The 27,495-nt window shown below is 50.0% G+C and overlaps 1 protein-coding gene across 1 annotated transcript in view; it reads right to left on the reverse strand.

The window, feature by feature from the left end:
- LOC135260408 (cingulin-like) overlaps positions 1 to 25,261 on the reverse strand; it is a 31,640-nt gene extending 6,379 nt beyond the window's left edge. The window contains exons 1-16 of the mRNA XM_064345620.1: positions 25,009 to 25,261; positions 15,042 to 16,036; positions 14,739 to 14,836; positions 14,307 to 14,376; positions 12,032 to 12,150; positions 10,811 to 10,943; positions 8,686 to 8,877; positions 8,022 to 8,040; positions 6,082 to 6,086; positions 5,812 to 5,952; positions 5,179 to 5,391; positions 4,312 to 4,458; positions 3,084 to 3,332; positions 2,650 to 2,820; positions 837 to 998; positions 303 to 392 (exon numbers count right to left, since the gene is read on the reverse strand). Of these exons, the coding sequence (XP_064201690.1) occupies positions 303 to 392; positions 837 to 998; positions 2,650 to 2,820; positions 3,084 to 3,332; positions 4,312 to 4,458; positions 5,179 to 5,391; positions 5,812 to 5,952; positions 6,082 to 6,086; positions 8,022 to 8,040; positions 8,686 to 8,877; positions 10,811 to 10,943; positions 12,032 to 12,150; positions 14,307 to 14,376; positions 14,739 to 14,836; positions 15,042 to 16,034 (2,802 nt within the window). The 5' untranslated portion in view covers positions 16,035 to 16,036; positions 25,009 to 25,261. The remainder of the gene's footprint in view (positions 1 to 302; positions 393 to 836; positions 999 to 2,649; positions 2,821 to 3,083; positions 3,333 to 4,311; positions 4,459 to 5,178; positions 5,392 to 5,811; positions 5,953 to 6,081; positions 6,087 to 8,021; positions 8,041 to 8,685; positions 8,878 to 10,810; positions 10,944 to 12,031; positions 12,151 to 14,306; positions 14,377 to 14,738; positions 14,837 to 15,041; positions 16,037 to 25,008) is intronic.
- Between the last annotated feature and the right edge of the window lie 2,234 nt (positions 25,262 to 27,495).

Genomic DNA, 27,495 nt, shown 5'->3' on the forward strand with positions numbered 1-27,495 from the left:
ATGTCCGTAGGTGCAGTGTATGGTCTCAGACAGCCAGGTGCAGCGGGTTGCAGTCAGTGTGTGGTCAGTACATGTCTGTAGGTGCAGTGTATGGTCTCAGACAGCCAGGTGCAGCGGGTTGCGGTGTGTGGTCAGTGTGTGGTCAGTACATGTCTGTAGGTGCAGTGCATGGTCTCAGACAGCCAGGTGAAACGAGGTTGCGGTATGTGGTCAGTACATGTCTGTAGGGGCAGTGGGTTGCGGTGTGTTGTTTAGTGTGCGGTCAGTACATGTCTGTAGGTGCAGTGGGTTGCGGTCAGTACCTGGTCCCGGCTGCGTGTGGCACGGTCACTCAGAAGCTCTGCGTTGGTCTTTTCCTCATCCAGGTCCAGCTCCAGCTGTTTCACTTGGTCCTGACAAACGGGCACGCCTGTTACCTCCACACCTCCTCCCAATCTCCCTCCACCCTCCCCACCTGTCTCACATACCCCCCTCCTTTCTTAAACTCAACCTCTCCACCCCCTCAACATTACATCTCCATCTCTACACCTCCTCCACCCTTCTGTCTCATTTTCATCGCTCCACCTATTCCTCCACCTCCTCCACCCTTGTCGGACTCACTCTCACCTCACCACCCACGCCAGTGTCTACCTCCCCTGCCTGCACCCCTTTCCACTACCTCCCCGTCTCCAGCCACCTCTAAACCTACACCTTTTCTGCCTCGTCAACTAACCTCTCCGCCCCTCAACCATTCATTCAGAGCATCCTCCAACACCATTCCTTTCTCACCACCCTCCTCTCCACCCCCACCTTTCTCTACCCCCCCCCACCCCCCCCCCGCTCCACCCCCCCCTCACCTCCAGGGCGCGGATCTCCCGGCTGCGGTCGCCGTGGAGACTCTTCTCGGCGCCCAGCTCCTCCTCGCTGTGTTTGAGGCGGTTGGAGAGGAGCTCCTTCTCCAGCTGGGCGCTGTCCCTCTGCTCACTGCACAGGAGCAGCTCCTTCTTCAGCCGCAACAGCTGCAGCATTAAACACGCATTATAACACAAGCTACATATACACTATACACACAGTATAACACAAGCTATATATACACTATACACACAGTATAACACAAGCTATATATACACTATACACACAGTATAACACAAGCTACATATACACTATACACACAGTATAACACAAGCTATATATACACTATACACACAGTATAACACAAGCTATATATACACTATGCACACGTTATAATACAAGCTATATATACTATACACTATACACACATTATAACACAAGCTATATATACACTATACACACATTATAACACAAGCTACATATACACTATACACACAGTATAACACAAGCCACATATACACTATACACACATTATAACAAGCTACATATACACTATACACACATTATAACAAGCTATATATACACTATACACACAGTATAACACAAGCTATATATACACTATACACACAGTATAACACAAGCTATATATACACTATGCACACGTTATAATACAAGCTATATATACTATACACTATACACACATTATAACACAAGCTACATATACACTATACACACAGTATAACACAAGCCACATATACACTATACACACATTATAACAAGCTACATATACACTATACACACATTATAACACAAGCTATATATACACTATACACACATTATAACACAAGCTATATATACACTATGCACACATTATAATACAAGCTATATATACTATACACTATACACACATTATAACAAGCTACATATACACTATACACACATTATAACACAAGCTATATATACACTATGCACACGTTATAATACAAGCTATATATACTATACACTATACACACATTATAACATGCTATATACACTATACACACAATATAACACGCACTATATACACTACACACAACACACATTACATACACATTACACACACTATGCACACATTATAACACAAGCTATATATACACTATGCACACATTATAATACAAGCTATATATACTATACACTATACACACATTATAACATGCTATATACACTATACACACAATAGAACACATGCTATATACACCACACACACATAACACACTATGTACACTACATACACACAACACATACTACTTAAACACATTATAACACACATTATGTACACTATATGCATATTATAACATGCTATGTACACTATACACACATTACACGCTATATGAACTATATGCACATTATAACATGCTATGTACATTATATGCACAACACACACGATTTACACTATACACACAATATAACATGCTATGTACACAATACACACAATATAACATGCTATGTACACAATACACAAAATATAACACGCTATATACACTATACACACAATATAACACACACGCTATATACACTGTACACACACATATGCACATTACACACACACACAACACATACACTATACACACACTACACACACATTATACAGACACAGACATTACAAACACACACACACACACCTAAAGAACATTATTCTCTTCTCACCATAATTCCTCACTCCTCTCCCTCCCTTCACCCTCACAACCACTGTCCTTTCATTCGCCCTCCCTCTCCCACTCCCCCTCCCTCCCTCCCCCCTCCCTCCCTCCCTCTCCCCTCTCCCCTCCCCCCCCTCACCTCCTCCTGCAGGGAGCGGGCGGTGCCCTGTGCCCGCTGCAGCTCGTTGAGCCGGTCCTTGCCCTGGCGCTGGGCGTCCTGCAGCTCTTTTCGGGAGCGCTCGCGGTACTCCTCCAGCTGCGCCTGCAGCCCCTGCACGCACAGCCGGGACTCCGAGCTCAGCTGCTCCATCTGCCCACGGGGGGGGGGGTTAAAACTCAATGCAAATCAAATACATTTTATAGCAAATCAAATGCATTCCAGAACAAATCAAATGCATTCCACAACAGAACAAATGCATTCCACAGCCAATCAAATGCATCCCATGGCAAATCAAATGCATTTCATAGCAAAACAAATGCATTCCACAGAAAATCAAATACATCCCATAGTAATACAAATGCATTCCATAGCAATATGCACACACTCACGCACACTCACACACGCACACACACCTCCTTGCCGATCTTCTCCAGAGATCGGTCCAGCAGTCTCTTCTGCTCCTCCAGCTCGCTCTTGCCCCTCTTCAGCCCCTCCCTCTCGCGGTCCCGCTCCTCCAGCCGGCGGCTCAGCTCCTCCCTCTCCTGCCCCAGCCGGGCCGCCCCCCGCCGCGCCTCCTCCAGCTGGGCCCGCAGGCCCTTGTTCTCCTCCTCCAGGGCCAGCTCCGCCTCCGAGCTCTGCGACGAGCTGGACTCCAGACGGGCCTGGGGAGACCACCACCGTCAGGTTCTGACCCGGTTAACCCAGTGTGTGTCAGGTTCTGACCCGGATAACCCTGTGTGTGCCAGGTTCTGACCCGGTTAACCCTGTGTGTGTCAGGTTCTGACCCGGTTAACCCAGTGTGTGTGAGTTCCTGACCCGGTTAACCCTGTGTGTGTCAGGTTCTGACCCAGTTAGCCCTGTGTGTGTCAGGTTCTGATCTGTTTAACCCTGTGTGTGCCAGGTTCTGACCCGGTTAACCCTGTGTGTGTGTCAGGTTCTGACCCGGATAACCCTGTGTGTGTCAGATTCTGATCTGTTTAACCCTGTGTGTGTCAGGTTCTGACCCAGTTAACCCTGTGTGTGCCAGGTTCTGACCCAGTTAACCCTGTGTGTGTCAAGTTCTGACCCGGTTAACCCTGTGTGTGTCATGTTCTGACCCGGTTAACCCAGTATGTGTGAGTTCCTGACCCGGTTAACCCTGTGTGTGTCAGGTTCTGACCCAGTTAAACCAGTGTCTGTCCGGTTCTAACCTGGTTAACCACTGTGTGTGTGTCAGGTTCTAACCTGGTTAACCCCTGTGTGTGTGTCAGGTTCTGACCTGGTTAACCCCTGTGTGTGTGCCAGGTTCTGACCTGGTTAACTCATGATGCCCCTGTGTGTGGTCTGGTGGACTGAAGTGTCACTTATGTCAAGCTCTTCTTATGAGGCATTATGTGGTGACGTGTCCTCAAGTGGGCGCCATACTACTATGTTGTAAATAGCATCTCCATTAACAGTGCACCAGTTCCAGAGAGGCAGAGATTCCACCCAACACCCAGCACAGCCCTCAAACTGTAATATCATAATATACACACTGATATACACACACTGATATATGTAATATCAGTGTGTGTGTGTGTGTGAGCATATGTGTGTGTGTGTGTGTCTGTGTGTGTGTGCGTGTGTGTATATGTGTATGTATATGTGTGCGCGTGTCGCTACCTCCAGGCGGGTGATCTTGTCTCTGAGCCGCGTGTTGGTCTCCTGCAGCTCCTGCTGCTCGGCCTTCTGGGCCTGCAGCTCCCTCTGCGTCGCCGCCAGCCGGTCCCGCAGACGCTCCGCCTCCCAGCCCGCCTCCGCCGCCGCCGGCTGGGCACCGCGATCACAGGGAGAGGGGCGGGGTTAAGAGTGGCGGACAGAGACAACAGCCAGAGGGCAAGGGGCTTGGAGGGAAGGGGGCGGGGTTAAGAGTGACGGACAGAGACAACAGCCAGAGGGCGAGAGACATGGAGGGACGGGGGCGGGGTTAAGAGTGACGGACAGAGACAACAGCCAGAGGGCAAGGGGCATGGAGGGCAGGGGCGGGGTTAAGAGTGACGGACAGAGACAACAGCCAGAGGGGAGGGCATGGAGGGAAGGGGGCGGGGTTAAGTATGACAGACAGAGACAACAGCCAGAGGGGGAGGGGCATGGAGGGCAGGGGGCGGGGTCAGGATGGATTGGATGGGTGGCGACAGTAGCAGGAAGACAGGAAGGTCAAGGGGGGGAAGATCGACAGGGAGAGGGGCGGGGTTAAAAATGACAAGCAGGGCCAATAGTAGCAAAATGGGGTGGCAAGGAGGAAGACGGACAGGGAGAGGGGCGGGGTTAAGACTGACAAGCAGAGTTAACAGTAAGAAAATGGGAGGGGCAAGGGCGGGAGAGGGGCAGGGAGAGGGGCGGGCCGGGAGGGGAAAAGCGAGGGGTGCAGTGGAGGGAGGTTAAGAGAGCGAGGGAGAAAGGGAGAGAGGTACAGACAGAGCGACGCTCAGCTGTGACTCGGTCTTGTGCCCCGGACTGCGTTCAGCCACGTTACCACGGAAACCGTACCTGCTTGGCCTTCTCCAGAGCCTGGGCCAGCTCCTCTCTGTCCCCCTGCGACTGCTGCTTCAGTCTGTCAATCTCCCGACTCTGCTCCGCCTCCCGGTCCTCACTGGCTTTCTTCAGGGACAGCAGCTCCGCCCCCTTCCTGTCCAGCTGGATTCGGAGCTGCTCCAGGTCCGACCGGGCCCGTTTCAGGCTGTCCTGGCACTGATACAGGTCCTGCGAAAGCCCAAATTTGTCTCAGAGGCGCGCAGGTCCAAGGACAAGTTGGGGTGCTGCTAACCTTGTTTACAGCAAACCGTTCAAACTAAATAATAATAATCATCACATTTAATAAAATACTATTTTAATACATTTAACAACATTTGAATTCTTAACTCCATTTGCGTGCGTGTGTACATACATCACCTGCGTGCATGTGTGTATACAGTACCTTGGTGCGTGTGTGTGTGCACTGTACATGCAGTACCTGAGTGAGTGTATGTGTGTGTGTGTGCTCTGTATGTGTAGTACCTGAGTGAGTGTGTGTGTGCGTGCTCTGTACATGCAGTACCTGAGCATGTGTGTGTGTGCATGGTATGTGCAGTACCTGTGTGAGTGTGTGTGTGTGTGTGTGTGTGCGCTCTGTATGTGCAGTACCTGTGTGAGGGTCTGTGCGTGGCTAGAATCAGGTATCTGCTCCTTCATAGAGTTCAGTCTCTCCTGCAGCTCCTTCAGTTCCTCCTCAAACTCCTCCTTCTCCAGACGGGCCTGTAGCAGCCTGCACAAACACAACAACCGCTACTGACACCGCTAAACAAACACCACAACCGCTACTGACACTGTTACACAAACACAACAAACACAACAATGGCCACACAAACAGAACAACAGTTACTGACACTGTTACACAAACACCGCAACCGCTACTGACACTGTTACACAAACACAACAACCGGAACTGACACTGTTACACAAACACAACAGTCACAAACAGAACAGTTACTGACACTGCTACACACACAACAACCGCTACTGACACTGCTACACAAATACAGCAACCACTACTGACACTGCTACACAAATACAACAATGGGTAAACAAACACAACAACCGCTACTAACACTGCTACGCAAACACTACAACCACTACTGACATGGCTACACAAACATAACTTCTACTGACACAGCTACACACACCACACACCACACACCACACACACACACACACACAACTGCTACAGACACTGAAACAACTACAACAGAAAACTAAATGCAGTGTCTCACACACGCAAGCACGCACGCACGCACACACACACACAAACGTCCTAGTTCACTCTGCAGAGATTTTATCAGGCAGGTTTTCAGGAGTTTTTAGTTTAAATATCAGTTCAGTATTAGGTTACCAACTCATTCTTTTCAGTATCAGAGAGGGGAATTCCACACATCTCCACAGCCTCATATCAGAAACAATACACATGTGCACACACACACACACACACACACAAACACACACATGCATGCGAGCACACACACAAACGCGCATACACACTCCATCTGAAGGAATTTGTCAGTTGATCAAGTTACACCACAGGAGATGTACCAAAACAAATCAAATGAACATCACAGTCTAGCAAAGGACTTGTTATTTGGCATAATTGGCTTAGAAAGGGTGGGAGCACTGCTGATGGTGATCAAATCATAATTAATTAGTGCACAATTAATAAATACATGACAGGAAATAATTAACTATACGGCTGGGCTGTATCACACAAGCTAAGCACTACAGCAGTCACGGACAGGGGTATCTTACACTGGCTCTGCTTTGTGTGACTGAGGCCTGAGCAAGTGAAGAAGCAGACAAAAAATAAAGAAAATACGATGTGAAAATGTGAAGCACATCAACACAAGGCACAGACAACAAAAAAAACCCTTAGTCATACGATCCAGGAAGGGAATAACCAAGCGTAAGAGTCAAAAATGAAAGGCATTTTTCTGTTTTAGATTTATATCTTATCTTGTGTGTGATTTCATAACCGTAATCTGTGAATCTATTATTAGACAAAAGCACTAAGCATAATTTAAGTACGATAGAAGTACCTAGAAGTACACTGGAATATCCTAAAGTGCCTACAGGGCACTTTAAATGAAACTTTTCTAAGTTACCTTGTTTTGAGATATGCTTTCAATGCGTCAAGTTAACTTGTGTACATGTACAATTCAAGTGGCTGCATTCTATGAAAACAGAAGGCAGCACCAATTCAAGTGTGTTTCAACAGAACAAAACCAAAATGCAAATAAAACAAATCTAGAAAGAAAAATCTTGTGCCTAATTCACAAAGCATCATAAGAGTTGAAACAAGGATCCAGGACCAGTTTCACATTTTAGCCCATAATGAAGGTTTAGCTCATAAAGGTTCATTCCTGTATATATGAATACTATTTAAGGATAAGGGGACTCACTCCTGTTTATATATGAACACAGTGTAAGAAGGGGAGTCACTCCTGTTTATATATGAACACAGTGTAAGAAGGAGGACTCACTCCTGTTTATATATGAACACAGTGTAAGGATGGGGAGTCACTCCTGTTTCTATATGAACACACTTTAAGAAGGAGGACTCACTCCTGTTTATATATGAATACAGTGTAAGGATGGGGAGTCACTCCTGTTTCTATATGAACACTCTTTAAGAAGAAGGACTCACTCCTGTTTATATATGAACACGGTGTAAGGATGGGGAGTCACTCCTGTTTTATATGAACACACGTTAAGGAGGAGGATCACTCCTTTTCTATAGACATCACTTTGGGGGCAGACTCCTCTCCAGGTGCATATGTGAGGCTTCACCTCTCAGGCGTCTGCTTCACCACTGTAACCCTGCTGGGACTGAGAGAGAGAGGGAGGGAGAGAGGGGGAGAGAGAGGGAGAGAAGGGGAGAGAGAGGAAGAGAGGGAGGGAGAGGGTGGGAGAGGGAGAGAGAGATGGAGAGACGAGAGTGGTTCAAATCTGTTAGCGAGAGAGTTTTGAATGCTATTTGCATTGGATACACAGTAGTAGTTAATATATAATAATAATTTGAAACAACAGAGCACAGTAACGGCAGTCAGTTTTCGGTTTGGTACAGTGCGGTGAATATTTACATATGAGACCTGTCCCATGTTAGCTGTGAGACCTGCTCCATGCTGTGTGTGTTACCTGGGAGACCTGCTCCATGCTGTGTGTGTTTCTGTGTGTGTGTGTGTGCTACCTGGGCGACCTGCTCCATGCTCTGTGTGTGAGTGTGTGTGTGTGTGTGTGTGTTACCTGAGACCTGCTCCATGCTGTGTGTGTGTGTGTGTGTGTGTGTGTGTGTGTGTGTTACCTGAGACCTGCTCCATGCTGTGCATGTTTCTGTGTGTGAGTGTGTGTGAGAGTGTGTGTGTGTGTGAGTGTGTTTCTGTGTGTGAGTGTGTGTGTGTGTGTGAGTGTGTGTGTGTGTTACCTGGGCGACCTGCTCCATGCTGTGTGTGTTTGAGTGTGTGTGTGAGTTACCTGGGCGACCTGCTCCATGCTGCTCCTCAGTCTCTCCATGTCCAGGGCGTACTGCTCTCTCAGGGCCTCGATCTCCTGGTCGTGCGTGGCCACCTCGTCCTTCAGCGCCCCCTTCAGGGCGGTCAGCTCCCTCTCCCGCTGCCGCAGGGCGTCCTCCAGCCGCTGGCGCAGCTGCGCCTCCCCGGAGAGCTCCTGCGGAGGGGGAGAGGAGCGCGGGAGTAAGAGGGGAGAGTGAGAGGAGCGCGGGAGTAAGAGGGGAGAGTGAGAGGGGGGGACGAGGGAGAGCCCATGGAGATTCCGCTGGAACACAGAGGAACGGAGAGAAAGGCAGCCCGCGGCTCAGCACCGTGATTCACGAGGACCGTCCTCCGCTCCGATTGGCCCGCTTTAAGCCGCTGATGTCACCGGCCCGCTTGGCAAGAGCCTGAACAACTTTCGGGAGGGTCAGAAAGCTAGCGACCAATCACCCGTGAGGCCTATAGAGATGAGCCAAACGGGCGGCTTTCCAAACACTGAGCCAAAGCTGGCACAGCCTAGTTCATCTTCTATTTCCATTCTATTCTATTTTCTATTTTATTTTCTATTCTATTCTATTTTCTATTCTATTTTCTATTCTATTTTCTATTCTATTTTCCATTCTATTTTCTATTCTATTTTCTATTCTATTTTCTATTCAGTACAAAGCAAATGTCTGCGCCCATGTACTGTACGTAAATTGCTGTTTATCTGATAATTTAGATGACCGATGTTTGACTGAACGAGAGCTGTTTTTAATAGCACAATCTGAAAAGACATTTGATTTGAGTAATTGGACCCATTGTTTAAGGTGGTAGTCATGCTACGCTGCGCTGTAATTGGTTATGGATCGACCGCTCCTTCCTGGAAGAGCGTAAATATGCCATAAGTGAGAGTAGGAGACCGAGACAGAGTGAATTAGTGTGTGTGTGAGCGAGTGAGTGTGTGTGTGTGTGCGTGTGAGAAATAGAGAGAGTTGGGGAATGTGACAGATAACATGTTCTATTATTTGCAATGTGTGTGCAAGTGATAGAATTACATGGAGGGAATTTTTAAAAAACAAAGGAAAAATAATTTAGAGTATATTCAGAGACGGAAATTAAAGTAAATGAAAAGAGAGGGAAATGGAAGGAGATGGAAAGAGAGACAGATGGAGTATCAAGAGATGAAAGAGAGATAGAGACAGGAGAGAGGCCAGACAATGGGCTGAGAGAGAGTGAGAAAGGGGGATGGAATGAGAGAGAGACAGGAGATGGACTGAGAGAGAGAAAGGAGGAAGGAAGGAGACAGGAGAGAGGCCAGGTGGACTGAGAGATGAAGACAGGAGATGGACGGAGAGAGGGAAAAGGGATGGACTGAAAGAGAGGTGGAACGGGGGATGGAATGAGAGAGGTGGAGACCAGAGTTGGACAGAGAGAGGGGGAGAGAGAGAGAGAGAGAGAGAGAGGATGAGAGGGGCTGGGAGGGAGATGAAAGAGAGGTGGACAGAGAGAGAGAGAGGCTGAAAGGGGGATGAATGAGAGGAGGGCGGAGGACAGAGGGGCTGAAAGGGGGATGAATAAGAGGAGGACAGACAAGAGAGAGAGAGAGGGCTGAAAGGGGGATGAATGAGAGGAGGGCAGACAGAGAGAGAGAGGGGCTGAAAGGGGGATGAATGAGAGGGAGAACAGACGAGAGAGAGAGAGGCTGAAAGGGGGATGAATGAGAGGAGGGCGGAGGACAGAGGGGCTGAAAGGGGGATGAATGAGAGGAGGACAGGGAGAGAGAGAGAGAGAGAGAGAGGCTGAAAGGGGGATGAATGAGAGGAGGACAGAGGGACAGAGGGGCTGAAAGGGGGATGAATGAGAGGTGGACAGAGAGAGAGAGAGAGAGAGAGAGGCTGAAAGGGGGATGAATGAGAGGAGGGCGGAGGACAGAGGGAGAGAGAGAGAGGGGCTGAAAGGGGGATGAATGAGAGGAGGGCGGAGGACAGAGAGGCTGAAAGGGGGATGAATGAGAGGAGGGCGGAGGACAGAGGGGCTGAAAGGGGGATGAATGAGAGGAGGGCGGAGGACAGAGGGGCTGAAAGGGGGATGAATGAGAGGAGGGCGGAGGACAGAGGGATGCGTACCGTGTGCAGAGTCTCTGTTTGGGCCGCGTCCTCCGCCGCCCTCCTCAGGTCCTCCTGCTGCTGGGCCAGCTGGTCCTCCAGGACCCGCCCCCTCAGCTCGGCCGCCTCCCTCTCCATCCGGAGCTGCGTCACACTGGAGGGGGGGAGCGGCGGCCATTTTAGAACACGCTCAGAGAGGGGCTTTACAGTTCACACACCTCGAGACCCGCCAGAAAAAAGGTTTTTTTTTTTTGTTGTTTTTTTTTTTTTTTTAAGATGTCATTTTTTGTTTCAGAATGTGTACAGTAATGAGTAACTCTGCCTATAAACAGGAGTAGGGATATTCACGTTCTTCACTGCATTGCACTTTCATTTTCATCGTGTGGATAAGAGCAAAAGAATATTCGGCGCGCTCATCTATTTTTGAAATGTGTTGAAGTCACATTTTAATTTAGCAAAAATCTGTGGTCTGGACTAAATACTACGACAATTACAGAACCGAAAGCCAGCCTTTCTACTTCCCTGTATGAATGAATGTATGGATGGATGAGAATGAATGAATGGATGAATGGATGAATGAATGGGTGAATGAATGAATGGACAAATGAATGAATGGATGGATGGATGGATGGATGGATGAATGCGTGAGTGAATGGGTGAATGAATGAATGGATGAGAACGAATGAATGGATGAATGAATGAATGAATGAATGAATGAGTGAGTGAGTGAATGGGTGAATGAATGAATGGATGAGAATGAATGGATGAATGAATGGATGGACAAATGAATGAATGAATGGATGAGAATGGATGGATGAATGAATGGATGGACGAATGAATGAATGCATGAATGAATGAATTGATGGATGGATGGATGGATGGATGAATGAGTGAGTGAATGGATGAGAATGAATGGATGAATGGATGAATGAATGGATGGATGAGAATGAATGGATGGATGAATGAATGGATGGATGAATGGGTGAATGAATGAATGGGTGAATGAATGGATGAATGAATGGATGGATGGATGGATGGATAGATGAATGAATGAGTGAGTGAATGGGTGAATGGATGAATGAGTGAGTGAATGGGTGAATGAATGGATGGATGGGTGAATGAATGAATGGATGAATGAATGGATGGATGAGTGAGTGAATGGGTGAATGAATGAATGGGTGAATGAATGGATGGATGAATGAGTGAACGGGTGAGGTTCAGCGGTAGCGCCCTCCTGCTTACTCGCTGTGGGTCTGGTGCAGCTCGGCCTTCTTGCGGTCCAGCTGCTCCTGCAGCCGCAGGTTCTCCTCCAGGCACTCCTCAAGCTCCGCCTTCATGGTGGGGTCAGCGCCCTGGGACACCTGGGGAGGGGGCGTGGCACACGGGTCACCTGACTGCCGTGGTCACCAGTGCGCACTCAAAGAGCAAATCTGGCACAACCACGAGGAGATCTAGTGACTGCATTGGCACAACTCACGATGATTGGCTTGTTGGGCTAAACACCCAGGTGACCAGCACGTGGGAGCCAATCATATCGAGTCCAGAGGGGTGATCACACCATCTGTAGACGGGTTACGTGCTTTCCTAAATGCAGACATTCTCTGTCCGAAATCTCAGCCAATCAGCACAAAGCTGCCCAGAGTTCATGTTGTGGTGCCAGCGAATGAACCCTGTCTCTCCACAGCCATGCTCAAACCCAGTGAAGCGATTGGTCGAGGTCCACTGTCCAGGCAACCAATCACTCTGTGTGCACGTGTGTGTGTGTGTGTGCGTGCGTGTGTGTGTGTGTGCGTGTGTGTGTGTGTGTGTGCGTGTGTGTGCGCGTGTGTGTGTGATGTCGTTGTCTGTAACGGACTCGCACGCCTGTCTGAGTGCCACAGCGTGTGAAAAAACATGCGATCGTGTGACAGAGCAGGGTCACCCGAAACCTGTCGCCGGAGGTCACGTGACCGTCGCCGCGGCAACGCTGTCAAGCCGTGTCATGTCGCGGCGCGCTCTCCCCGCCCAGCGGAAGGGCGCTGTCCAGGTACAGCCCGGCGACTTCTCCCAGGGCAACCCAAAAGCAACAGGGTTAGCTGCATTTACACCAGGAGTGTAACAGACTCCTGTGGCGCTGTCTGTAGGGCAGCCACATGAGATTCCGTGTGCTTGAGGGTTTGACAAGGTGGGCTGTCCTGCTCTGCTTTTGTAAAAAAATTTTTTACAAAAATTTAAAAACCCTCTACTGCACTATTCCATGTTTTTTTCCCCCAAAATACGATATCAGTGTTTTGGAACTCTGGAACACTATTTCAGTCACCGGTAGTGATTGTGACATCAGCAGTAGAATGTTCAGTTGACAACATTCTAATCACGTATTTGTGATCTCACACCATAAAGGGTTAATACCCAGACCTATACTCAGTTATGAGATATGATTTAAAAAATCACCTCTTAAATGACCGAAACTCACACCCTTCACCAGAGGCCTTTCACTGCAGTGCATTTTGGGACACGGGCACAAGTTAATATCAGGGCTGGTTACACCAGAGGGAACGGGGGGCAGGAAACAGGAATCCAAATACATCCTGCCCATCGGCCCTCTGGGAACAGCGAGTGCATGAGGAGCGGTCGCCAGGTGGCCCGTCACCCAGGTGCGACGGCGGGGGGGGAGAGAGCACAGGCCATGCGATGCCCCAGGGCTCCAGCTGAAGGACGCAGCTGCACACGCGACACTCTGAAAGCAGCGTCCCGATGGGGGGGGGGGGGGGGGGGGTGTGCGCCACCTCGTCTCCACGGCGCCCTGCCGCTCTGTGGCAGACTGTTGGAACGCCCCCGGCGAGGGCAAATGGCGGCATCCCAAGCCGGGCGGGAGAGGGTTTTAATTAACTCTGAGGAGGGAAGAGGCCCGCCCCGGGGCGGCCTGGCACGCGGAATCAGAGCGGGATCACAGGGGACCCCCGGAGAACGGGCACAGGTTTTTCCCCACGCACCCGAGACCCCCGGGCGCGAACGGAAAGAACGGCTTGCGGAACATTAAAAAAGGTAGCCCGCGAAAGAGGGGACGGATTCCACGGGAACACAAAAAAAAACGCTTGTGTCCTCGCGGATAGAAAAACCGCGTTCCTGTGCAAACACGTTCGCCACGGGACGGCGGCACCACAACGGGATATTTTTTTTCCTCCCGCGGTGCGACGGTCATGAGGGACGCGTAGGCAGCCATGTTGCGCAGGCGGCAGGGCGGACTGAGGCGCGCGGACGCGGCGGCTCTAGATTGGCGGGATAACCCGCCGCCCCTGCCCCGCGGAGGCGCACGCCGAGCGCGGGAAACCGTAGCCGCTAACCGGCGCGTTCATTTGGCCACAAACAGAGCGCTCGCCGGACCGTCTGTGCCTCTGCGCGGTCAGTTGCTCCGGCAGCCCGCCCCCCCTCCCCCCTCCTGTACCCGTCTAATTATCTGGCGTGCGAACAACCGAAACTCTCAGAACCCGATCAGGACGAGAGCAACGCAGCCGCAAGCGCGAAGGCGAATCTGTACCCCGAGGTCCTGGAGCTTCTCCAAGATGAGGTCGACCTTGCGATTGGTGGCGGCCGCGCTTTCACTGGACCTGGGGGGATGGGGGGGGGATGAGGGGGAGAAGAGGAAGAGAGAAAAATACAGAGAGAGAGATTTTAAAAAATCATCCCTGATTTCTGACTGGTATGTGATACATGTAGTATTTCTCCACAGACAAAACTTCAGCTTTGCAACTCATTCTTTTCTGCCCAGGACAGAGCCAAGGGGTATTAGTGTAATTCTTCCCTGTGACTTGATAGGGATTGAGCATCCGAATTAGAGCCACAATGGAGGGGAATTCCAGGTTTTACTTGCAGTTCTACCCTGGAGATGGAAACTGGCACAGGATACAGGGCTAATCCTGGGCAGCAGGCTGCCATTTCAAAGTGTCCCACGGCTGAACTCTGAACTCACCCCTCCTTCAGGATGCTATAGATGGCTTGTTTGGTTCTCTCCTCCTTGCTGGCAACCTCTGAACTTTGACCCTGGTCCCTCAGCAGGTCAGGAGTGACCTTCAATTAAGATTGTGGGGGGGGGGGGGGGTCAAAAGTTGCTAGACATTTACAAGAATTTACAAGAGATTCCTGTCTAAATTGATATAATTGCATTCATAAAAATATTACTATTATTATTATTATTATTCAAATTATTTAAATTATTAAAATGCATTCATGCAGAGAAACATGGTGACAAAACTCCTCTCCCCCGGACCCTCACCTGCTTCTCTGTCTGGGCTATCTGTGGCGTCTCCTTGGCAACCACCCTCCCGGCCGACCAACTAGAGGGGGGCGTGGAGGCCAGGGGGCGGGACATGGCTTTGCTGCTGGACCTGTAGCTCCGCCCCAGGCTGCTGCAGGAGGAGGCGGAGGAGGGCGGAGGGGAGGAGCCGTAGGGGTTGGGGACGGGCGAGGGGGAGGGGGAGAGGGAAGGGAGCGGGGGCGGAGCCAAGGCCTCCGGGACGCCGTCGTGGACGTCCAGGGCGCCGGGCTTCGGCCGGAGCTGAGGCTTGGATCGGCCCCGCGGCGGGCCCGCGGAACCATCGCCGCCGCCGCCGCCAAACTTGCTGATGAGCCTGTTGATGGGGGCCAGGGAGTGGGTGTCCACGGCCGAGGAGGGGCCGTCGTCCAGGGGCGCGACCGGAGGGGGCGGGTCCGGGAAGGACTCGGCGGGTAAGCCCCGCCCCTCCCCTGCCCTGAGCCCCGCCTCCCCGTTGAGGGCCGCCTTTTCTCCTCCGCCCGCCGCCGCCGCCCCGTCCAGGGCCCCGTGGCTCCCCGAGCGCCCGTCCCCGGGGGGCCGCGCCACCAGGCCCCGGAAATCCGCCATGGCCCGCCTCTCCAGGAGGGAGTCCTGCGAGTGGGCGCGGCCCAGGGGCTGGGCGGGCGCGGCCCCGCCCCTCTCCTCCTTCCTGCGGGGCAGGCTGTAGGAGGTCGGGGGCGGGGCCGGGGGCGGGGCCTCGCTCTTCAGCTGCACCCCGTACGAGTCGCCCTTCTCGCCCTCCTTCAGGACCACGTAGGGCTGCCCGGCGATGCCCTGCACCCGCACCGCCACGCCGTACTTGGAGGTGGGCGAGGTGAGCGGGCTGCCCACGCCCCCCCCGCCCCCCCGCGGGCCCAGCGGGTAGCCCCCGCCCGAGTCCTGCAGGTCATTGATGAAGCGGATCTGCACCCCGTAGTCCAGCGGCGCCTTCCGCTCCGCTGAGAGAGTGCTCATCTCTGAGAGAGAGAGAGAGGGAGGGAGGGAGGGAGAGGTGGGGGGAGAGAGAGAGAGGGGAGAAGAGAGGGAGAGGGAGACAGAGAGAGAGGGAGAGGGGGTGGGAGGGAGAGGGGGAGAGAGAGAGGGACAGAGAGAAAGAAGACAGAAGGTAGAAAATAAAAACCAATTATTTATAAATAATAAAGCAGACAATGCTAGTATTAATGGCAGCTGGTGTAAATCTCTCTCTCACTGTCTCTCACACACACACACACACACACACATACGCTCTCTCACACACACACCCACACACATAAACAAAGTTGAGCCCAGGAAGAAAATCTCTGTTGCAGGAATCCTGCTATAAACTGGACCACTGTGTACTGAATGTGTCATAAAAATGTGTCTGTAAAGCCAGACTCCTAAACAAACAGGATGTCCTTGCAAAGTATCAGAACGCGAAGCTGAAACACAAAAAACACAAAACGAGGCACCAATCACAGACCTGGGAAAGATGATGCACATTACACAGTACCGTGAAGGAGAAAGCACACACACAAACACACACACACACACACACACACACACACACCACACGCGCACACACACATACACATACACACAGGAAGGAAACAAGGAGCAGTCCAGACAGAAGACACACCTTTGCCGTTTCACCTCAGGCATTCAGGCGGCCACAGATCTCCGTGACCTTTGACCTGCACGAGTCATCATCTTTGACTCCTCCCCCCCACCCCACCCGCTGCTGCCGCTGCTGCCCCCGTTTCTCTCGCTCCGCGAGCATCGTCTTTCATTTCACCCTCCTCTTCCTCCTCCTCCTCCTCCCCCCCCCCCCCCCTCTCCGGTCTCCCTCCGCACCGGGCTTCCCATTCTCTCCCGCCATCCTCCGCTACTCTCTCACCATGGCAACACCACCCACAGACAGGGCCTATACGGAGTGGCCTTCACGTTCATTCACACCATTCACAAACCGTCACAGAGTTTTAAAAGGGAAAAACTGCAGGTGAGGAAATGGCCTCAAATTCAGTGATTGACGTCTCTTTCCGGTGCTGAGCGCGGCGTCCGTCGTGAACACCGAGGGGTTCGACCCCTGTGGGCGTCTGAGGGTCTGAACGCGAGGATTACCCAGACTCCTCGTCTTCGGACTCTGACGAGGTCGTCGCGGCCAAGGGACGGGAAGGGTAACGGCGATGCGAGCCTGCCTCCGTGTTCCAGCTCCAAAAGCAACAGGCTCCAAATCGCCGCTGTCTGAAGAACTCAACATTCCTCCCCATCTCGGATGAGAAGATTCAATGTGTTCTGGCACCACCTCCAAAGTTCAGCCGAGGTGTATTAAAAAAAGACCAGACCAGACGACAACGTACACAACAGTTTCAGGCACTGTTGGGGAGAACCGGCAAAAAAACAGTCTTAATAACGGAAGGCCTATCAACAATTTTTCCCCCCTCCCAAACTCCCGGCCGCAAGTTGTCTGAAGTTCCCACGTCCATCCCCGTACCTGACCGTGAGCTCTAAGGCCGTGGCCCCGAGAAAGCCGTGCCGATTCGCTGAGACCTCTGAAGGAGGCGCGTCCTCTCAACTCCCCCCCCCTTAGCGCCTGAGCGCGGGGATTCTGAGCACCGCTGAGCGCTCGGGTTCAGGCTCGCTCGCGTTGGGGCTAATCGCCCCGGGATAATCACCCTAAGAGGGAGCGGGACGGAACGAACCTGCGCTTCTCAGAACGCACGGCGTTTGTTTTTTTGGTAAACGGGACAGGGCGCAGCTTTGCCGTCGTCTCGGTCGCGCTTGCCAAAAAAAAGCGCAGTTTCTCTTTCACGATCGACCTTCCGTCGCAACCTTCTGTGTGCGGAGTGTGCGGGTTCATCTGGGAGGAGACCACTTAAAACACAAAGACCTCCTCAGTCCTGCTGTGTTTTCCGGATTTCCATCCATTCATCTATAACCGCTTATCCTGGCGCGGAGCCCGTCCCAGCATGCATTGGGCGAGAGGCAGGAATACACCCTGGACAGGCCGCCGATCTATCGCAGGGCAATGTTCTGGATTTCCGAAAAACTAAAAACAAAACCGCCCCTGGTTTACTGAATTTTACCGATGTAACAGATTTTCCCTCCAAAACACTGCAGTAGATAGGCCGTATTCTCCAAAAAGAAAACGCCCTTGGTTTTCTGGGTGGCTTTTAACAGACCTTGACGGCCGGGAGCTCCAGCGGTGGAGCTACTCACAAACGAAGCCTCGATGTCAAACATTTGAGCGCGTGAGTCGTGCACGGCGGCCTCTCCATGCAAAGCGGGGACGCGGAAGTTCGGTCTGGCGGCGATACGCGATGCAAATCAGGACCGGCGTTGAGGGGACACTTCCTCCTCGGCCCGGACGCTCCCACCAGCGCTCCTCCCGTGTGCTCGGGGGGGGGCGACAGCGATCCGGTCCGGTCAGGTATAAAGCAGTGACATCACAAAACCGGACCAATCAAAGACTACCTGTTGGTTTCACAGGCTCTCCTAGCTACCCGCGATAACGTTTTAACTTTACGACTGTAACTGAAAAGGTAATAAAATATTATTATTATTAACTTCACAATGCATTAGTGAAGCCCGGGTTAGGTCATTGGGCGGGTGAAGTCATGTGACTTCAGCACACGTCATTAATTTCATTACACTACATTTATTAGTGGAGAACATTCAGTAATCTCAGGAATACTAAAGCAATACATCACCAATGCACAGAAGGCCGGCCCATTCATAATCAACAAGCGTTTACAAGTTTACCAAACAAACCAGCAATTAGTACTGTAAGGAAAAGTAAACAGTACTGTAGACAGCCTATCATTGTGCTGTTATACCTATAACAAAAAAAATTACCCTAATCCAGAAAGGAAGGCGTCGGTGGTGCACTGGGGACTGTTCACTACAGGGCACTGATCAGAGGAGACAGTGAGCTTTATGAACAGGAGCCGCCGTCAAGGTTATCAACAGATCAACAAACAGATCAGCAAACCTGCGTTAGCCCTCTCTTTGTGTGTGTGTGTGTGTGTGGCATATGTATGTGTGCGCTCGTGTATATATATAGCCTATATATATGTGTATACAGCATGTATACGTACATGTGTGTATATGCGTATCCGTGTATGTGCGTGCATGTGTTATCAGGACGCTGTGTTTCCCTGTCTTTGGGAGTGTGTACGTCTGTGCAAGTACGTGTGTGTGTGTGTGTGTGTGTGTGTGTGTGTGTGTGTGTGAGCAGTCGTGTGTTATCAGGACACTGTGGTTCCTCTCTTTGGGAGTGTGTGCGTCTGTGCAAGTGTGTGTGTGTGTGTGTGTGTGTGTGTGTGCGTGTGAGCACGTACGTGTGTTATCAGGACGCTGTGGTTCCCTCTCTTTGGGAGTGTGTGCGTCTGTGCAAGTATGTGTGTGTGTGTGTGTGTGTGTGTGTGTGTGTGAGCACATACGTGTGTTTTATCAGGACACCGTGAAGCAGGGTGGACTGGTTCTCTCTGATGCAGTGTCTCAGTGGGTGGGGCCGTACAGCTGATCTGAGATCAGTACGTCGTGCAGCTGATCTGAGATCAGTATGAGCAGAGTGGCCGTGCAGCTGATCTGAGATCAGTACGAGCAGAGGGGGGCCATGCAGCTGATCTGAGATCAGTACGCCGTGCTGCTGATCTGAGATCAGTACAAGCAGGGGGGCCGTGCAGCTGATCTGAGATCAGTATGAGCAGAGCGGGGCCATGCAGCTGATCTGCGATCAGTATGCCGTGCAGCTGATCTGAGATCAGTACAAGCAGGGGGGCCATGCAGCTGATCTGAGATCAGTATGAGCAGGGGGGCTGTGCAGCTGATCTGAGATCAGTACGAGCAGAGGGGCCGTGCAGCTGATCTGAGATCAGTATGAGCAGAGGGGCCGTGCAGCTGATCTGAGATCAGTATGAGCAGAGGGGCCGTGCAGCTGATCTGAGATCAGTATGAGCAGAGGGGCCGTGCAGCTGATCTGAGATCAGTACAAGCAGGGGGGCCATGCAGCTGATCTGAGATCAGTATGCCGTGCAGCTGATCTGAGATCAGTACAAGCAGGGGGGCCATGCAGCTGATCTGAGATCAGCATGAGCAGAGGGGCGGGGCTGCATTCCCCAGCCTATTAACCACATGATGCGGAGAAGGAAACAGCCAAAAGAAAGAATGCTGGGAATGCACCCGCTCTTTCACTCTCTCACTCTCCCTCAGTCGCTCTTCATCCATTTTGCTCACTCTCTCTCTCTCCCGCCCTCCCGCCCTCTCTCCCTCCCTTAACTCTTACCCCACTCTCTCCTTCCACACACCCAAACATTCTTTTCGCTAATTCGGTTCGCGTTCGCCTAGTTCACGTGCCGCGAGTCCCAAACGCTTTGGTGTCAAAGAGCGCATTAAAAACAGAACGTTTACTCAGATACCTGTGTGAAACTAGCAAGACCCGACTGAACAGCTACGAGAAAAGGTGTGTTTGTTTATATTTACGCCATAGCCAGAATTGACACCTTGCTGGGGCAGATTATATCAGATCAGATTCCATTAGATTAGATCACGGGGTGGAAGAGACAATGGCTGAGCCTTTGGAATTAGGGGCTAGAGCGGACGTTCAGGGCCAAAGTGTGGGGGGGGGGGAGGGGGGAGCTACTGTACACAGCACTGTCCCCGCCGCAGGAGAGGAAAAACCAGAACTTCCTACAGAAAGAAAAAAAATAATAAAACCTGACAAACTGGAAAAACTCCTGTCTCCACTTTTAAAAAGGGAGGCTCAAATGAAGGGGGGGGGGGGGGGGAATGTGAGGGTTTGAATAAACAGGCTGCTCCAGGTACAGTCAGACGGTCCTGCTCACCTGGTCATCCACGGGCTGGGGGGGGTGCGGGGGGGGGGGGGGCTGTGTGCCGGTTTTGAATTCCACCGATTATCTCCGGCTCGATCAGCCGTAAACACCAAGGCTGGTTGTTCACTCGTAGCCAAGACCACGGCGAAACGTTTCACACACAAATATAAAGACAACAAGGTCTTCGGCTGTCGAGGAATTTGACCAAAATGTCACAACATCCTCCAAATTGATTCGGCCAATTAAATTACCAAGAGGCCAAGATGGCTTGAAATCTAGAAATGGAAACGGCCCCGATTTTTCCACCCCAGCAGTAATCCCATTTATTAAATGGATATTTAAAATCGCCCTCCCTGTCAGTCAAAGTCTTGTAACTAGGTCACGGTTTTTTTCCCCTGAGAATGAACAGTGATGGTAAAGGGAGACTTCCGACTCAAAATGGGAGGAGCCACCACGTTCCAATCGACCAATCGCATTTTCGACTGTCGACTGTTGACTGCTTCAGGCGATTCGGCGATGAGACGGCACACGCCGGCTCGTCCTGCGCCAGACCTGGTTCTGCTGAGTCACGCTTCGATGGGAAGAGCCGCCTGTCGCGCCCTACCCGTCCGGGCCGCCGGCTTTCCGCCAGGTCGTCCTCGCTCCCGCGCACGAGGAGGACCAGATTCCAGCCGTTCGTCTGAGGCTTACATTACCTTACATTTATTTTAGCAGACGCTTTTATCCAAAGCGACGTACAAAAAAGTGCATTTCATGGTCACGGGCAACTACAAAACGCAGGTTCAACGGAAGCACGATACTCATTTCGCACAGCTGTTTCTAGCCAGGAACACAGTTCAGTTCACGCAGTTGACTCTATTCTGACCTAACTTATGCCAAGCCAAACCAGGGAGAAGAACAAGCTACAATATTAGGACACATATAAATTACCACAAAAGTGCTGGAATTGGGGCTACATGTAACATGAGTGTCACAAACGGGGGGGATTTAAAGTGAAATGATATACAGAGCGGTGGCAGTCGGTCCAGGTGTAGTCTGAAGAGATGCGGCGGAAGATGGGTAGCGAGGGAGAGGGTTCGAAGAGGGACAGGGAGGCGGAGCTCGGGCGGAGAAGGGCGAAAGGGTGGAGCTTACGGACGCCGGCACTCCGGACCGCCCCCCCCCCCCGCGGTCTCCGCGGTAACGGGGCGCTCCGCTGGCGGTCTCACGCGCGCGCGGGCGCTTTAAAAGCCGCCAGCCAGATTTCCGTTCTCAGCTAGCTCAAAACAACAACCGCCGTCTGCAGTGTGGTTCACGGCAGCGGCCTCCTTCTCAGCTCTTGCTGTGCGGCTCTCCCATTTCGCCGTAGCCTTGGGCCGTGTAGCTTGGCCTACATTTGCTGTGGAGGAGCCTTCGCCCATTACATTACATTACAGGCATTTAGCAGACGCTCTTATCCACTTACACAACTTTTTACATAGCATTTTACATTATATCCATTTATACAGCTGGATATATACTGAAGCAATGCAGGTTAAGTACCTTGCTCAAGGGTACAACGGCAGTGTCCTTACCCGGGAACCGAACCTGCGACCTTTCGGTTACAAGGCCAGTTCCTTACCCACTGTGCTACACTCCGTCCTAGCCCAGCCCAGCCCACCTTCCAGATAAACGTACGGTGTGCCAGACACCTGGCCATCGGGACGGCATGCTGCGGTCTGCCTGACGGGGTCTCTACTGGTGTGTACATCAGGACCGGGAGCATTATGGCTTTCCAGGCATAACCCTTCGACAAGTAGGCTAGGTTTTTTTTTTTGGAATGCTTTCTTCAAGACTCCAGAGTCAGTGTTCTAGAACTCCATCGCTTTTTCCATTACCAGTGGCAACTGTTGCATAAGCATTAGAATGTTCGGTTGAGAACATTCCACTAACGTATCTGTAAACGTACACCATAGAGGGTTGGAAGGGCTGCATTGCTGGCCAGTGTGGGGGTTGGGGCAACAGCAGTTTAATTGGTGAACTCGCGGTAATAATTACCCGAATCGAGCGGTTAAGCACTCCATTGCTCTGAAACCTTGGAGCAAGGTCAGACCTCCACCCCACGTCCCACCCCACCCCACCCATCTTCGTTCAATTCTTAACAGTCAATCTGCCCGCCCCCAACCCCCAACTAAATTGACAAGACGACATGCACAGCAACTCTTAAATTGACTTTCTGTAAGCATGTCCGCTGTGGTTTAAACCACAAAAAACACACCACACAACTGCACATAGTGAACTAAACTTCTCCAGGAAATACACACACAGCAATACATTAACAGGACTAAACAACTCCCTGAAACACAAAGCGCTATACTTCTGAGGACTAAACTGCTTAAACAGGCACACAAACATGTACAGTCACACACGTATTTATGCGTACACACACACGCACACACTCAAACATGCACACGCACAGACACGTGCACATAAACACAAACAGGCTTGCACACGTGCGTACACGCACACATGAACACATGCACACGCACATACACATATATACACACACATAAGTACACACACACAGACACACCCCCCTCCATCACAGCCTCCTGTTAGAGTGTCCAGTGAGGAATGTCATCGGACAGGACAGGTTTAAAACCCCTCCCCCATCTCCTCCTTGTTCTGGTTCTCCCTTTCGCCCCCCCAAGTCCTGTAGAGTTCCAGGGTCACACAACTTCCCTCCAGCTTAAACTGATTAAAAACGAACAATTTAACCATATACACAGTCAGGGATTTGGATGAAGCAACCCAAAGTCAGTCAGATCCTTGCAGTCCCCACCCCCCAAGCACTGTATACTGTTACAGATCACAAGGCACAAGGCCATATGGAATGCTGCAAGGCTGTTCGTCCATCTGTTGCTAGCCATCTTTGCATAAGAGATGACTGAAACGTATCCAAGTGGCAACAATTTACAGTGGAATTTAAAAAATAAATAAGAACTTTAGTAGATGGTGGAACATGCAAGTGTTCCATGCTCCAAACACAAATACTTTTTAAAAATTGTTTTCATATATTGTCGGTATCCCTTTTGGATTTTAATATAACAGGCTATCTTCACTGTGGTCTCAAAAAAGATCTGGGAGTACGCAGCACGTCCTATGTGGCGTTGACATGAATTCATAATTTCTTGAGCTTGTTCATATGCCTTGACTCCGGGAACAAATTTTACCACGGTGTAGCAGAGTCTATAGATATACGTGGACGTAAGGACAGATGTATTCGTTCAAACGTGCATGGCCCCACTGTCCCTAAAACAAATTACACAGTTAACAAAATTTAGGGCTGGATTTGAGACACACCATGCGTAAATTTCACTCGTCGCCTGTCCAATGCACAATGAATAGCGCTCCAACAATGCTCCAAAATAAGCGTCCCAGGCTAATAAATATGTAGCCCGAGTGGCATTCCTGAACCGCGCGTGGCCACGGAGGGCCATCTCGGGGCAATTACCATTCTCTCGAAATTGCGTCACTCTCTCAACTATTCAGTATCGGTTCAAGCGAAACCTGGTGTACACACACACACACACACACACAACGAGCTTATACGTTTTGAAGTGCGTCGAACAGTCGGCCAATTGTTCTGCGCTCAACAGTCTGCCTAAAAGATCATACATAATTAGCAAGCTAGCGTTTGCATACGCGTTTGAGCATCAAATTAGAGTCCGATGTGTTCGCGCAATTTCGTTACTATAGTATCATACTTTGTCAAGTAAGATAACTTAAAGCTATCTAGAGTAACACAAACACGACTGAATGATAAACAGACTTGAAAGCACATTTTTGATGCAGCGTAGAATGGAAATTTATTACAACAAACTTCACTAATGATAAGGTCTAATAGCCCGGTGTGTTCACGGAATAGCCTGGGTACCGACGGCGTCTGCGACAGGTTCAGACCAAGCAGTTCAAAAGAGCCACAGGTGTTACACCTGCTCAAATGCAGAATATTTAACAGACGCTAGCAGCGCAGCAGCCACTCGGAAAATTAAAGGTTTGTCCATTTATTGTCACCTCGAGAGTGACACAGACCATCATCACCGAACAGTCTGACAGCGAAGAGAAAGATGTAGCTGCTAGTTCACTATATAAACATCGTAGGCGTGTTAGCGTACCTGTGACAAATGTCGATTCTCAATCGCTTATTGAGCTGTGGTTCTCGTCCCCGTTGTTTTGGTCCTGATAGATAAATTTAAAGGTATTTTCAAGTATGCCCAGACGTTATAGGGGGGAACAGAAAAACAAGGATTAAATTATATGGCTTCGGGTATAGGCTAATTCCACTTTCAGTAGAAATGCAAATTATCCTCCTCGCACAACCTGTTACCTTTTAGACAAATAGCCTGAGGCCCACCCACCGAATAATCCCATTGGCTGACATCACATTTATAGGTGGTACCTGAACGCACACTCCTTTTCTCGCATTGGTGGTGTTAATATGCCAATCTAGTTTTTTTAACGTTTGTGTCCAGGTCCCCAATTGGTTTACTTACCTGTCAATCAAATATATTCTTTTTTACATCACGGACCTTACTTTTTATAGGTGAGTTGTATTTTTTGGCGAGGAAAATAATACATTACAAAAAGAGCGACACAATAAATGTTAGTTTACCCAAATTAGCCTTGTACTAAGGCGGTTTTGTGATCTATTTATGGTCACGGAGATACAATTAGGAGGATAGGAAAAGAAAAGTTGTTCACGTTAAGAAGCCTATACGCAGCCACACGTAGCAACGCCCGAGGGGCAAGGGGTGCCGAGGAATTTTTTCAATACCCTTTTCATTTTTTTTACCCTAAAATATATAGGTAAAATATCAGGATATAGACAAGTCGGATTTGTTAGGCTGGGAATATCAAAATATACTTGTCCTGGTCCTCAATGTCACATTTACAGTGCCTTTGGGAAGTATTCAGAACCATTCACTTCTTCCACATTTTGTTACATTACAGCCGTATTCGAAAATTGATTATATTCATTTTTATTCTCATAAATCTACATTTTTTGCAAATTTATTAAAAATAAAAGAAACTGAAATCACATTTGCATAAGTACTCAGACGTTTTACTTTGATGCTCCTTTGGCAGTGATTACAGCTTTGAGTCTTCTTATGACGCTACAAGCTTGGCACACCTGTATTTGGGGTATTTCTCCCATTCGTCTCCGCAAATCCTTTCAAGCTCTGGCAGGTTGGATAGAGAGCGTTGCTGCAAAGCTATTTTCAGGTCTCTCCAGAGATTTTAGGTCGGGTATGAATCCAGGCTTTGACTGGGCCACTCAAGGACATTCACAGACTTGTCCTGAAGCCACTCCCGCGTTGTCTTGGCTGTGTGCTTAGGATCGTTGTCCCGTTGGAAGGTGAACCTTCGTCCCAGTCTGAGCTCTCTGGCGCAGGTTTTCATCAAGGATCTCTCTGTACTTTGCTCTGTTCATCTTTCCCTCAATCCTGACTAGTCTCCCAGTTCCTGCTGCTGAAAAACATCCCCTCAGCATGATGCTGCCACCACCATGCTTCACCGTAGGGATGGTATTGGTCAGGTGATGAGCGGTGCCTGGTTTCTTCCAGACGTGATGCTTGCCATTGTGGCCAAAGAGTTCAATCTGGTTTCTCATGGTCTGAGAGTCCTTTAGGTGCCTTTTGGTAAACTCCAAGCTGGCTGTCATGTGCCTTTTCCTGAGGAGTGGCTTTCCGTCTGGCCACTCTATCATAAAGGCCTGATTGGTGGAGAGCTGTAGAAATGGTTGTCCTTCTGCAAGGTTCTCCCATCTCCACAGAGGACCTCTGGAGCTCTGTCAGAGTGGCTATCGGTTTCTTGGTCACTTGCCTGACCAAGGCCCTTCTCCCCCGATTGCTCAGTTTGGCCAAGCGGCCAGCTCTAGGAAGAGTCCTGGTGGTTCCAAACTTCTTCCATTTAAGAATGATTCATCAGGACCTTCAATGTGGCAGAAATCTTTTTGTACCCTTCCCCAGAACTGTACCTCGACACAATCCTGTCTCGGAAGTCTATGGACAATTTCAAGACTTCATGGCTTGGTTTTTGCTCTGACATACTGTCAAATGTGGGACCTTATAAAGACAGGTGTGTGCCTTTCCACATCATGTCCAATCAATTGAATTTACCACAGGTGGACTCCAATCAAGTTGTAGAAACATCTCAATGGAAACAGGGTGTACCTGAGCTCAATTTTGAGCAAAGGGTCTGAATACTTATGTAAATGTGATATTTCAGTTTTTTTATTTTTAACAAATTAGCAGAAACTTCTAAAAACCCGTTTACACTTTGTCATTATGGGGTATTGTGTGTAGATTGATGCGAATAAAAATGAATTTAATCAATTGTAGAATAAGGCTGCAAACAAAACAAAATGTGGAAAAAGTGAAGGGGTCTGAATACTTCCCGAAGGCACTGTATATTTAGCCGCAGATAGCAGGTATTCTATCTGGAAAAGGCTAGCATTGTAAACCTTTAGTGAATAGCAGGCTTTGAAATGGCACTTACGGTCAGACAAAGATGCACAGGAACTGCGATAGTGTCCTGGTTTTGTGGGTGTTCTGACCCTAAGTTTAATCAAATAAAGGCATACTAAATAATAAAAACACAAA

The sequence above is a fragment of the Anguilla rostrata genome, chromosome 8 (genome assembly GCF_018555375.3).
Source record: "Anguilla rostrata isolate EN2019 chromosome 8, ASM1855537v3, whole genome shotgun sequence".
In the NCBI taxonomy this organism is placed as follows: domain Eukaryota; kingdom Metazoa; phylum Chordata; class Actinopteri; order Anguilliformes; family Anguillidae; genus Anguilla; species Anguilla rostrata.